The sequence below is a fragment of the Papaver somniferum genome, chromosome 11 (assembly GCF_003573695.1).
Source record: "Papaver somniferum cultivar HN1 chromosome 11, ASM357369v1, whole genome shotgun sequence".
Lineage (NCBI taxonomy): Eukaryota > Viridiplantae > Streptophyta > Magnoliopsida > Ranunculales > Papaveraceae > Papaver > Papaver somniferum.
In genome coordinates this window covers 35078638-35093164 of record NC_039368.1, presented here as the reverse complement: position 1 = coordinate 35093164, position 14527 = coordinate 35078638, and the positions used below count along the sequence as shown (strand labels likewise).

Sequence of the window (14527 nt, the reverse complement as noted above, 5' to 3'; positions counted from 1 at the left end):
TTCATCTCTAATGGCATTATTTTTAGTAACTTTTAGATCCATTAGAGCCAAAAATAGTGAATCATGCAGAAGCTTACTAGGATGACATTGTCAAGATGAGTGTTTTACAATGTCTAACAATTTACAATGATTTAAAAAGTTATGTTATGATTTAAGAAATTATGTTATAGAAAATTTTAGAAAAAATGAATGTCTATCCTAAATTGACTTTTCAATCGAAGAACTTATAGCATAACTATACCATGCTGAAGTGATACATTACAACAAAAAACTGTTAAGGAATTTGTCATCGCATCTTTAACCAAAAGGCAGACTCAAAAGTGCATTAAATAATGGATAATACCAGTGCTGCAAAGGAATTTTGCCATTCTCAGTTAATTCCAAAATCACTTGAAATGAGAGAATTAACTATCCAAATTTCCGACACTTCCCCACCCCCAAAATCTGATAAAATCTATCCATCAGTCCAGCCCTTTCACCTCTACTATTGGACATAGAAACACAGTAATGAAGTAGATTTACATCAAGATGGAGATTGATAACAAAAGTAAAAATTAAAACAAGAAAGCCACAAAGCTGAAGAAAAGAAAATAAGGGGAACAAAAACTGATAAAGGAGATTTCATAAGTAAACCTAAAAACCCCACCCAAAAGAAAACTAAAACCTGTCAGGAGCTGTCTCTCCAGTCATTACCTATAAAAAAACAAGGAATAGCAAAGAAAGAAAAAACCACCACCACAAAAATCTAATCCTAATATGCCAAGGGACAAGTTAGCCAAAGAAAGAGACTTGACTACTCCCATATATCTTAAGAAAGAAGAAATGATGAAGAGCTTGAACCTGCCATTAATAACATTTTCTCAGAAAAATCTGAGGGCAATCTTAAACCCTCCTGCACATTTTATTGCCTCTTTGATGTTGTAGTAGTGCACAGATGCAAAAACTCCACATGTATCCTGGACAAGCCGGACAGCGTTTACCACTGTTGTATACTAAAAATAGACTATTAACTGGCGATCATCCACAGAGAGCATTCCCTCCTCTTCCTCAAAAGAGACTATTAACTGGCGTTAAGGAAGAAAAGGGACCAAGAGCTGAATTATCTAGCATCCATTTGCTACAACCCCATTCCCATTTGAAAGCACCCTTTTCTCTGTTGTTGCCACAACTGGTTTGGCACCCTTGGGGGCATCTGCAGACACTTTTACTGACCCATTCTCTTCCGGTTGCTTTGTCGCCTCTCCATCAATTACAGATGATTCATTAACCAACACTGACGAAGCTTCTAATGGAGTTGGCGAACTCACCTTCCCATTCGCACCTGCACCTTCTTTGTCCTTTTCATTGGTGTCTACAACAGCAGATTCAGTGGTGGGTTTTGAATCCCAAACCTGCAAACATAGGACCCCAATAAGACTTCTCCATAATCAAAAGCAAGTCGACTCTCATAACACAAATGTGATGTAACACCACTCATTTGGTGCCTAGTTTCAAGCAATTACCCTCTAAAGTGTTACCCAATTATACTCATGAAGTGGCAGAATAAAAAAGGAGAAACCCATATCTGCCTTGGTATTGTCAAGACTTCTGAAAGAAATTTATAGCAAGGTGTATTACCTGCTTGTGGATCTGTTGTTTGGCACGCTTCTCTTGAATTGTTTTTTGGCGGCCTTCATAAAATCCAAAATCATCAAGGATGCATGTCTTGCTCGTATGATCTTTGAAGATCTTGATCAATTGAAGTCCCTGTTCGAATTTGACCTGCAAAAGAAAAGCCCGACTAAGGTACCATTAACATTAATAGAGCTATCTACATAATTACGAGTTGGAAATGATTCCCACCTCTTGAGTGTCCCTGCTGTTTGTCACAGGTTTGTTATCATTGTTCTCAAGCGTGATGTGTTTCAACAAACTGTTGGGTACATCTTTGACTATGTGCCACTTCAGAGGGAAACAACCATTCCACTTGTCTTGCTGCCAGTACTCGACACTCTTATTGAAATCAACAGGACCAGTCATCTCAGCAAGCCCAACAAACTGACCACTTGTGTTAACCTAAATATCAACGAAGGAACCCTTAGTTAAGTCATCGAAAAAACAATCATACAAAACAAACAGCCAAAAATGAAAGAATATACTCACAGAGAAGAGCAAGAATACAGGGCAACCACCAGGCTTCTCTTGGGCCTCCTTGTATCCAGAATCCAACTTTTTGTTTCCGTTTGGAGTGCTAGCCCAAACGCTGTATTTAATGCTCTTGTGCACATCATCTTCACTGTATGATTTAATAATGAAGAATTTTGCGTCAGTATACTTCTCTGGGAAGTCTTCCTTGTTGTACTCTTCTTTGTTTGGAGCCACAGTTGAAGCATCTTTTTCTTCGTTCACAACACTGGTTGGGAGAACCTGACCTTTAACTGCTAAGGTGACTGGTGTGAATCCCTTCTGGTTCTTAAATCCTCTTGCCCTTGGACCTCTGTTAAGCTCGTTCAGTCCATCCATGTTTTCATTACCGTAACTATAATACCCGTTGCCCCGACCCCTTGGCTTGTACTTGTTATCAACTGGATAATAGACACGTCCATTTGTCCTTGAATCATAACCATTTGATCCAAAACCAGTTCTAACACCGTTCCCACATTGGCCGTACAATCTGTTGCTAGGATAGAATTTATTCATATAACCAGAGGTTGTCATGCCAGTTGCTGGCCTTTGGGAATGCAAACCCTGTCAATCAGATGAAAGAAACTATTAGATTACCAGCCAGATATTTTGTATAATAATTAAATGCTAAGAAAAAATCACACTTGAGAAACTGAGACAACCCTGACATACCATTAGATTGGGAGGAAGAGATCGGAGATTCGGAGTTCTTCCTGATTGAAGGCCATTGATATGTGAAACAGTTGAAGAGAGAGAGCTACTTGTGGCAGGCCTGGCCTGGCCATCTGGAAAAACTGAGCCATCTATCCAAGGTCTCATCCCATCATAACTAGATCTTGGGTCAGGGTAAGTAGGAACGCTTCCTCTTCCATAAGAGAAGTTTGAATTCAGAGTAGAATTGGAATTGGCAGATTTTACTGATGCAGCCCCATTATTATTGTTTCCACCAACACTTCCTTTCGAGACACCATTAGCATTTCCATTGACGGCTTCTACTGATACTGGGGGCTGGTCTGCAGCAACTAAAGTGGGAACATCTGTTGGCGCAGCAGAAGTTTGGTTAGATGAATACGGTCCACTGGGAGGAGGTGTTGGTGATTGATAGTAAGGAGTAGGATACTGGTAGTGCTGAGGCCCGTACAGTCCATCATGTCCCATGGTAGGAACAGGAGAACCTGCTGGACTATAGGCGCCATAGGGAGCATATCCATATCCATGGTGGTAAAGCAATGACCCATTATCCCCATAAACTCCCTGTATAAAAATCACAGTAATACCACATAATAAACTAGTTAAGAACAATTTAAACTAAAATAAACAGCTAAGGAAAGGAAGAAAGAATACACATCAGGTGAAATCAAATCGAGACAGAAAAACTAATCCTTAATAAATACTAAGGAGCAAAAACATCAACCATACATGTGTCATATCCACTCCATCTTGAGACATATATCTAGAGTAATCGTCTGCCCAATCTCCAGTCATACCATTCTCATAACCACCTGGAAAAACACATAAGAAAAGAGTAAGACCCCAAACAATAAACTATCTGCAAGTGCTATACAAGCAGATAAGACAATAATTCTTCAAAAAGTGGAAATCATTTCACACACAGAGAGGTGAATGGAGTGATCAAAGCTGTCATCAACTAGCTCGGAAGTAAAACTCCATGGAACACTGCTGGCGAGAGGTTTACTTTGCCAGCTCAGCTCAACAAGTTTCCCTCCTTAACAAAGGTATCAATATTCACTGATACAACTGATGTCATTTTATTTTCTTATCCTTACAAATAGGAATAGAAGAAACAAAGTTTACCTGAATAATAATAAGCTGTGGATGGATATGCACCAGGAACATAGCACATAGAAGTATCCATGAAGTCCTGAATAATAGGAGGTGTGGCCCTTTCCTGTGACTGAATCTGTCCATTTGCATCCCCAGCATCTACAGAGCCATGCTGAAAAATAACACAAGTGAAAACAAATATTAACAGCAAATTCCTTCACAAAGAGAATAGCAACTTTGATTTAACAGACAATAGGAATTCATTAAAATTGCAAATTACCTTCTTAGTAGCCTCTGGAGCAGCATCTACAGTCTTGGTCTGAGAATCTAACGTCAAATTCTTTAGTATTTCTGTAGCTTCTGTAGTAACTGGAGTTAATAAATAACATAATTCGAAGATTCACCCATTAACTCATATGAACATGTAAATCACTATGAACGAATACAACCTAACACCGAAATTTGTACACGACTCCTGAATCAGATCCATCTACAATTATCAACAAATCAGACCTTCAAAAACACATATCCTTCATAGATCCAAACATACTATAATTATACCACGAATCAATCAATCATAATCTAACAAACCATCAAACAAACAGATATGATGCATCACAGAGAAAAACGAATCGCCGACATGAACAAACACATAATTATCATACAAAACTCTATCAGTCAAGCACAACCCCACGTTTGTTTACCCGATCTAGACATAAACCCTACCAAAACCCACAGAAGGTCAATTCAATAATTCAACAACAAAAACAGATAAAGATTTATCAAAACCCTAACAGTGAAAGGATACGATCTGCAGGTGAAGCAACAGTCGCCATGGATCACAGATCTCTTAGAATAATAGAAAGATATTGAACAACAACAGCAGCAGCAGAAGTACAGGTAGATGAGTGACGGTATGAATATGAGTAAACCCTAAAAAAATACTGATAGTAAGGGTTTTGGAGGAGAGAGAAGGAAACCCTAGAAGAAGGAGCGTATTTCAGCCGCCAAGAGGAGAAGAAAAATATTATGGGTTTAGGGGGAGAAGAAAAGGGTTTCTTCTTTGGAGAAGCGGTGATTCAAATAGCACCACGGCTTTCTCTTTCTCTCTCTACCTACTAAGATATTTTTTTTTTATTTGTTATTTTTTTTATTTCGTTGCCTACTTAACTTTTTTTGCTGTTTCGGTCTATTTATGAAACCCTAATCCTATTTTAGTCTTGTTAAAACCTTCAAATTGGGACTGATTTAAATTAAATTTAAAAAATAAAAGAAAATAAAAGTCTATTTTTATGGGATGTATGAGATCACTCTTCTTTTATTGTCACTGAGTTGATTCGGTCGAGTTTTATTTTACTTATGTCGGCTCATGGGCTGTGTTGAGTTGTTGAGTCGTGTACGTGTCTACTGGTGACATGGACCAATTTGGCATCAAGCTCTTGATTTTTGAGGGGAATTTTGATGGCTGAAGGGCTTTGTTTAATTGATGATGATTTTGTGAGTAGATCCAGATTCATTCCGGCGAGTTTGTCTCTTGCCCGGATGGTTATTCTATGGACGTTTATACCTTGACAAGTTGGTACCAGTTTTGTTTTAAAATGGCTGCTATGATTACGATGTACAAGTGGCAATGATGGTGTCCATAAGTACGAGACCTACACCAAAAAGTACGATTAACGGAACCTACTAACAATTTTTCTACTCCACCACGGCCTAGTTACAGCAAGTCCAGTGGGACTATGCAAATAAGCTTGTTTGTGGTGCTAGGTGGATAGACAAATTGAATTTTGTGCGGCGGGAAAATTATTTATTGAGTCAGAAAAAGTCGAGCGTACCATATTAGGTCGATCGGCTCAACCTGGTCTGAGGCTCGGCTCAAGTGGAGCCGACACTCGTCCCAGTATAAATCGACCGATCTTTTATGGATCGGCAACGACTATGTTTAGTACGCCCCAAACGGTTATATTTAGTTTTACATTTGTATAAACACACTCAATCCACCAATGATAAACACACTGGAATACATTTCATTGTCTGTTGTACAAAAAAATCTTCCAATTTTTTATATCTCTCTTGTTTTCATTAATTTCATTCATCATGGATCCTGAAATGGATAATGCATAAATTCAATTATTAGCGGAAACATTTTTCCATCAACAAGAAGCATTTACGCAGCAGCTGGATAAAATGGAGGCAGATTTAGATGATGAGAGATCCATAACTAACGCAATGCTACAATTATACATCGGGTAAATTCCACGAGATCCAAAACACTTAACTTAGGAAATGGTACGTGAGGAAGATGATGAGAGATCCAGAACTAACGCAATGCTACAATTATACACCGGGTAAATTCCACGAGATCCAAAACACTTAACTTTGGTAGCTTATTGAGGAGAAGATATACGTGGAGATATCGAGAGGAAGGTCACCAACAAATGGTACGTGATTATTTTATTAATTGAAGTGTCTACTCCGATGAGGATTTTCAACGTTGTTACCGAATGCCGCATCACTTGGTCAGGCGGGTTATTGGAGAGCTTTGTCAGGTAAACCCCAAATTTAACTATCAATTTGATGCATGAAATATACGAGGGCATAGTCTTGAACAAAAGGTCACCGCAATCCTTAGGATTCTTGGTTATGGTCTTCCTGCGGATGCTTGTGATGAGTACGTTCGAATGGCCAAAACAACTGCGTATGATAATCTCAAAATGTTTTGCGAAATTGTAGTCAACCATTTTGGTCCACATTTTTTATGATATCCCACGCAAGATGATGTCATTCGTCTATTAGATGACAATCGGGCCAGAGGCTTTCTTGAAATGTAGCCTTGATTGCATGCATTGATTGTGGCATGGATGTTTGTATGTTTGGCAAATTCAATATAAGAGCCACTACACAAAACCAACCCTGGTTTTGGAAGCGGTAGCTACTTATGATTGTTGGATATGACATTCTTTTTTTGGACTTCCGGGTTGCAACAACGACATCAATATCTTGCACAAATCACCGTTGTTCGAATAATTGAAGTATGGAAGCGCTCCAGCTACCTATTTCACCATCAACGACAATCACTATAACATGCGGTATTTTCTGGCGGACGAAATTTATTTGCAGTGGTCAACTTTAGTTCAAGCTTACGATGAGATATCTACAGATGGGGAATATGTTCGTGCTAAACGGTTGTTTAACAAAAAACAGATGGCGTGTAGGAAGGATGTGGAACGAACACTTGGAATTTTGAAAAGAAAGTTCTATATTTGTGGACATATCGTTCGTATAAACCAATAGAAATGAACATGATTATGCTCACCTGCATAATTTTGCACAATATGGTAATCGAGGAAACTCGACGGGATAAAACATGGGTTCATTACCCAAATAAAGATTTGAGAAAAGAAGTTCAACCCGCATGGGGTGTCCCTGCAAGAGATTACAGAATGGTGGAAGAGATAATTCAAAATAGAGGTTTACATTTAAGACTAAGGGAGGATCTCACTGCACACTTGTGGGATGATTTTGGAATAATAAACCCTCATAGGATTTAGTGTTTTTTTAGGGTAATTTGATTTATGTACTTTGATTTCGGTAGTTTGATTTGTGTACTCTGATAATTTAATTTGCAAATTAGGATTAAATTGAAACTAAAAATAAAAGGATTACATGGAATAACTTAAACAGTCATGAGTTTTAAAAATTATACCAATGTTATGGCATTATCGATATCCTCCTCATGGTTGTCTTATTCGTTGTCTTCTTATGAGGAAGAAGACCCGTTAGTTGCTGGTGCTCGTTGCTTGGATTTATGTGCTTGGAATGCATCAAATTCATCTTGCCAAAGACGAAGTTGTGTCCAATTCATCTTAGAAGTTTCCATTTCCATAATTCCTCGCATGTGTGCATTAAAAATATTATTTTCAACTGCATTACGACCTTTCTTCATTTATGAAACCATTTTATTTCGTATAACTAGTTTATCAATATCATTCTTATCTTGTTTTGCAAAATAACCTTGAAGTTTCAACTCTGATGAACCTGAGTTTGATGATTGTGCAGCATATTAAGCTTCATATCTGGGCTTTTTGGCTTTTTTCACACCGAGTCCCTCTCATACATTAGCCGTTCCATTAACATTCAAATTATAATTGTTATGTACTGATGCACTAGTGTTGAAGTGAGGGTGTGAGTTTGTTTATGGTGAAGAATAAGGAGAACTTGGAGAACCATGTTGGGATCCACCATGCTGGGATTGACTACCATGATGGGATCCACCGGTCTCGTAAGGTGATTCCTTTGGCACATCATATCCATCCAAAAAATCAGGGTTGTATCGGTTGAGCTTTCCGAGGATGTGGAAGCATGCTTCGTGCTTAAAACTAGAAGTTCTAGCTATTTGTCATTCCTCTCTTTTTTTTTGGTTGCTGCAGTTTGAACAATATATAAATTAGCATTTTGCATCAAATTGATAAAGGATCTGTAAATCAATTAAACAGTATGTTAATGCAACTTACCAGATCGACATCGGTATCACCACTTCCCCTTTTTCGTCTCATCTACAACATCAAAGCAACACAACTGTTCATATATTTATTAATTTTACCATAACGATGTGACAACTCGGTCGCATCGCGGTTTTTTGGATTCCCGGTTTCCTGACAGAATTGTGTAAAAATCTTTCCCCAAAGCGTTGCATGTGGTTGTTGAACCCCATTGATTGGATCAAGCGTAAATGCTACATAAGCTCTACAGATAGATTTATCTACATCCAGACTGAACTTCGGGCCACGAACTCTTTTTGATACAGTATTTTGTGTATCTTCTTGACTTGCCATTTTTTACAAAAAACTATTTTAAAGATAATGCAGTGAAATTATAAGGTGGGTGTGGAAGGTTTGACTGAAGTGAAATTATAAATTTTTGTGGGTGTTGAAAGGGAGATTGAAGATGAATTATAAGACTTTTTCATGTGTAGAAGGTGGAGAAGGTGTGAGTTTAGAGTCAACTCGATTTATAGGAAGATGATTCATAGCTGTTGGATGTAACTAGTCGTTGTCGTCTCAGTATGAACCGACCGGCTCAAGGTCAAACGACAGTCGGCTCTATTTGAGACGATTCTCAGCTCACTAAGCACTTCGTCTCTTATGAACCCGGTCGTCTCAGGTTGAGCCGATCGACTCTGTATGAGACGCGATGTGTAAAACCTTTTATTTTATGTTTTGCTCATCCGTTTTAATGGTTTTCCAGTCCCACTGTAGGTGTATAATCACCAAACCAAACTGTTTGATGTGCCCATTGGAGTTGCTCTTAGTAAGTTCGCGGATCCTACTCATATAATTTGCGCATCCATCTGTATCGACCGAACTGTACGTATTATCTGTACATCTGGAACCCCGACCTATTTTTGTGAATTATCGAATCATACAGCTCGTATAATAATTTCTCACATCATCACAAAATTATCATTGATAGACACATTTTTGTGTCTGAATTGTCCTCAGTGTCTCTATTGTTAGTGCTCGATTTTTGTACTAATCATGGTGTTTTATGTGTGTGTAGGTATTTTTGGCCAAAACATTTTTGGAAAAATTGGCTCGAAAAAATATGCGGAACACCACCCGGAGGATATTTGCTATGCGGACTCTCAGATTGGATAAGGGGCACCCAGTTACTAAGGGGCATCCTGGGGCGCCACCTGTTATTCGCACCCTTGTCGTGGATAAGGGGCAGGCCATCTTCTTCATTCAAATTCCAAGTTTTGGCGGGAAAGTTTTGCAGCGGAAGAACAAAATTAGGGTTAGTGGTTTGGGCGTGATTTCTTGAGATTCAATGGCTGAAACTGCTAGGGAATGTTCTTTTGGTCGAGACAGGATTGGTATTGGCTTTGGAATCGGCTAAATTTGGCTAGATAACTCGCGATAAGAAAACATGGGAGTTTATTCTCGGAAGAGGATATCACGGGATTTGCGCGAGCAGCAGAGGAGTTTGCACGTGTTTGGAAGACCCTAACAACTATTTGGAGTATGAAGGAGTTAAATATGGCAATTTGGAAGCTTCAGAACGTGTGTAGAGATCAACAATTAGAATTATTTCCTAAACTGGCCGTGAAGAATAATGGAGAATTATTTGAAGTTATTACGTGAGATTTTGCTGTTATTGGGTTATAAATAGGTGCTGGGATATCATTGAAGGTTTATGGAGAGTTTGGGAGTGTTTTGGAGAAGACAGAGGCGATAATCAGAACCACCAGGAATACTTTTCTGTTGCTGATCATCTGAAGAACGCGAAGAACAGACCATCCAAGACAGTCGTTTTTCAACAGTGGAAACGACACACAGGCGTGGGTCGAGAGCTACAGAATCAGCGACAATATTATTCTATTGTTCTTTTCAGTTTGTAACACATATAACTGTTACAAACCCGGTTTTATCATTGTTTCTCCCATTTCATCATTTGTACACCACCTTTGAGCAATAAAAAAATGAATTTTGAGCGTGTTTTCCTAATGATGAGCTAAACCCAATCCTTGGGGCAACAGAGGAAGCCATTCTTTCAAGAATTATGTGGTAATATTTATTTTATAAATTTATGCAATATTTTTATATGATTAATTGCATTGATAAAAAATAAATTAAATGATTCTTATTAATCAATATGTGTTTTCTCTTGACGATGCATGCTTAGTTTTAGACTCTTGATGCGTTATACTTGCGACTAACATTTGATATTTTGGGAATCTGATTTTGGCAATACTTTAGAATCGAATCAATTGTTTAAATTGCATGATATAAATTAATTTAGAACCACATAAGTATTGATAAATGGTGAAATCCTAGCTCCAGCCTCTCCATAATTTTCAAATTAACATTTATTTGCTTTATTTTCTTTGCTTTAAAATTAAGTCTAAAATCTATTGCTTTCACAAGTCTCAACGAACCTACTACTACAAAATAACTTGAAATCACATCAATTTTTGGCGCCGCCGACGCGGACTTGTCTTTAGGTTAGAGTTTTTAGATATTTTTTTTTTAGGTTTTTATTTGTTTTTCATTTTTATTTTATTTGTTCTTCTTTACGTTTTTGGGTTTTTGTCTTTTCCTTACAGATTTTGGAATTTGGAGCGACAGAAAAATTTGCCAAAACTTTTGGTGAATACTTAAAGATTTGGAGTAAAAGCAAAGCGAAAGGAGCGAAAGAAAAGGAGAATAAAAATTAATTAAAAAAAGAGATATAGAGAGACAAAAAAAATTATATTTTATTTTTTAGAATTTCTTTTAGATTATCTTTTTCTTTTGCACTTTATTTTTGGACTTTGGACTGTGGACTTTGGGACTTTATTTTTAAAAAAAATCCTACGGAAGGGTGGTTTAAATATAAACTGTTTGCAGAGAAGGACGGCGATTACGATATCGCCTCGGCCCCTCGGGTTCGTACATGACATATGAGTCGTGGCCCGAGTCGACTTTAGCGGTTTATCCTCCGTCAGGTACGGGAAGTAAGTTTGTCGAAACACTCGCGAATCCCCTGTCAGCGAGTTATTGTATTCCTTCGTTTGCATATATGCTGAGGATTTGAAAACGGCTGCTTTAATTTCCTAGTAAAGGGCAAGGACTTTCCATACAAGATAAGGGTTCGGATTTCATCACCGTTCCCTTCTTGCCCGTCTTAGGAAAACGAACCCAAACGCGAACCTAAGACTAAAATTTGACTAGAACGAGACCTATAGGGTAATGAGCTTAATAGGAAAGTCATTCGAAAAATATTGGTTACTCTTTTAAGCATGCTTCAAAGTTCATGATGGTTTATGTGAGTTGAATACGCCGCCTTGTAACGCCGGTGAGGCCTTGGGTATCAAAGATCCATTGAGCTTCCCTCGTCTCGATTCAACTTACTTAAAATCGGATTGATTACATAGGGGTTTTCTTAAATTGTAACGAATTCCCTTTCGAAGGATTAGAAGCTGGTCTAGAAATAATCTAAGTGGAGCCATCATGCTTTTTGTTTGCTAGAAATCAGTAGGTTTGTTGTGGTGGAGTCAGCCTTGTTTGTGTTTGCATAGAACTTCCCTTCCTTTTAGGATTTCTTTCTTTTTCTTTTGTTTTTCTAGTATATGCCCGAGGTCATTAGAAAACGGGCTCGGAAAAGAGATAATCTAGGTCAGTGAAAAACCTAGTAGTTTCTCTTGTGAAAGAGGGGAGCTCGAAGACTCTTCTTTTGAGAGCCCTGTTTTTGGAAACTTCAGTTTTGAGAATCTGTCTCTTCGTCAGGAAAATACCCATAGTACTTCAGTTGTGCCAGCAATGACAACTTTGAAAGATTACATGTTCCCAACTAGGCCCACCCGAGCTTCGTGCATTAAATTGCCATCCACTATGGCTAATTTCGAGATAAAACCTAGTATTCTTCAGATGATCCCTATATTCCTAATGAAACATGATGAGAACCCTTATTTTCATATTAGGGACTTTGAGGAAATATTTGGGACAATTAGAATAAAAGACCTTACTGATGAAGTCTTGAAACTTAAAATTTTCCCTTTTCCTTGAGAGATAAATCCAAGACCTGGCTGAACAACCTACCATCTGAACCCATTGAAACATGGCAGGAACTTATTGCTGCTTTCTATATGAAATTCTACCCCAAGCATAAAACTGCGTCTGTTAGGCAGAAAATTAGTGCTAGTGTGCAACAAGAGGGAGAGTCTCGTTATAGGTTTTTAGAGAGATTCAATGATCTCCTATCCCAGTGTCCTCACCATGGATTTTATAAGATGAAACTCGTAGATATTATTTATGATGGTTTAGACTATTCAACCAAATCCATGGTTGAGTCTAAATGCGCTGGTGAGTTCGCTAGTAAAGTGTTGATGATGCTTTTACCTTCCTAGGAGTTGTCGCTGAAAAATCCCAACAGTGGGAGTCTTGTGTTGACCCCCCAAAAGACTCTTGGTCAATAGAAGTAGCACCAATTTGGTAGATACAAGCTTCGGGTCTGATGCTAAGTTTGCTACTTTGTCTAGAAGGTTAGAAGCTTTGGAATTGAATCATCCTAAACATAGGTCTCTTGTTGAACCTGATGATAGGTTTAGAGCCTCTCAAGTGTCTAGTTGTGGAGTAGAACCCAATAACTCATTTTGGGAAGGTTAGGTTAGTGAAGAGCAAGCCCATGTTGTCTATAACAATGCTAGGTTTGAGAACCGTCAAAAGTTTGACCCATACTCAGAGACTTACAACCCTGGTTGGAGAAACCATTCTAATTTTTCTTTGTCTAAGGGTCAGAATCAAGGACAGTCTAGTAATTCTCAGCCTCCCCCAGGTTTTGGTTATGCTAAGAACTCTTCAGGTCAACCCAGTTTCAGAATGAGAAAAAGATCTTCACCTTAGAAGAAACCCTTACTATGTTAGCAAAGAACCATGAGATGTTATCAAAGAACCACTATGGTTTTCAAGAAGAAACCAGGAAGAATTTTAAGAATAATTCCCAGTCTCTTGCTAACTTAGAACTTCAAGTCGGCCAAATAGCTAAGTTTCTTAGTGAAAGAGAAGATGGAAGGTTCCCTAGTCAAACTGATCCTAACCCTAAATGAGAGAAATCGTACAATCATGTGAATTCTATAACAACCCTTAGGAGTGGAAAGAAAGTTGACAATAAGGTTGCTATGCCTGATAGTGAACATGCTGTAGTTCACCCTTCTGAGCCAGAAAATGAGGAGACTGATAGAGTCTCCAAAGAGACCAATGAGGGTCCTGCTGATCCCGGATTTGTTCCCAGAGCCCCGTTCCCCCAGCTGCTAGTTCCAACTAAGATGGAGTCCAACTTTAATGATATATTGGAGGTTTTTAAGCAGGTTACTATCAACCTCCCGTTGTTAGATGCGATTAAGAAGATTCCCGCTTATACCAAGTTTCTTAAGGATATGTGTGCGCGAAAGTGAAAACTTAGTGTCCAGAAGAAATCCTTCCTAGCTAGTCATGTGAGTTTTATTATCCAGAATACCACTACTCCTAAGTATAAAGACCTAGGGTCCCCTACTATTTCTTGCACAATAGGTAAATACCGTGTCGAGAAAGCTTTGCTTGACTTAGGAGCCAGTGTGAACTTACTGCCATACCATGTGTACCTTAAGCTAGGACTTGGTGAGATGAAACCTACCCAGATGACAATTCAATTAGCTGATAGGTCCGTTAAAATTCCTCGTGGTGTAATCGAGGACGTTCTTATTGAGGTCGACAAGTTTATTTATCCAGTGGATTTTGTTATCCTAGATACCCAACCTGTCCCTGACCCAGAGAACCAAATACCATTGATTTTAGGTCGCCTGTTTTTAGCTACATCCAATGCAATCATTAACTGTCGAAATGGTGTTATGAATTTGTATTTTTATAATATGACTATTGAGCTGAACATTTTTAATATTAGTAAGCTACCCTCTGAACTAGATAACTCGAGCATAGAAGAGGTGAACATGATAGGAACATTAGTCGAGGAGTCATTACCAAACACTTTGTTAGAAGATCCATTAGAGAAATGCCTAGCCCACTTTGGGATTGATTTTGATGATGACGATGTGATTAATAAA

At 38.3% G+C, this 14527-nt stretch overlaps 1 protein-coding gene across 2 annotated transcripts; it reads right to left on the bottom strand.

Annotated features, from left to right (window-relative positions):
• Nucleotides 1-332: 332 nt before the first annotated feature.
• On the bottom strand, nt 333-5017 carry LOC113323039 (YTH domain-containing family protein 2-like). Of its 2 annotated transcripts, none has more exons than XM_026571276.1 (9): nt 4757-5017; nt 4229-4317; nt 3979-4120; nt 3583-3665; nt 2836-3417; nt 2143-2727; nt 1843-2055; nt 1618-1761; nt 333-1391 (listed from the first exon to the last, which is right to left on the bottom strand). In XM_026571276.1, exons 1-9 carry the CDS (start codon nt 4782-4784, stop codon nt 1104-1106), a joined length of 2154 nt encoding a protein of 717 aa, XP_026427061.1. In that variant the 5' UTR covers nt 4785-5017; the 3' UTR covers nt 333-1103. The 2 variants fall into 2 exon arrangements, with proteins under 2 accessions (XP_026427061.1, XP_026427062.1); XM_026571277.1 differs by having other exon boundaries at nt 4229-4308.
• Nucleotides 5018-14527: the final 9510 nt, after the last annotated feature.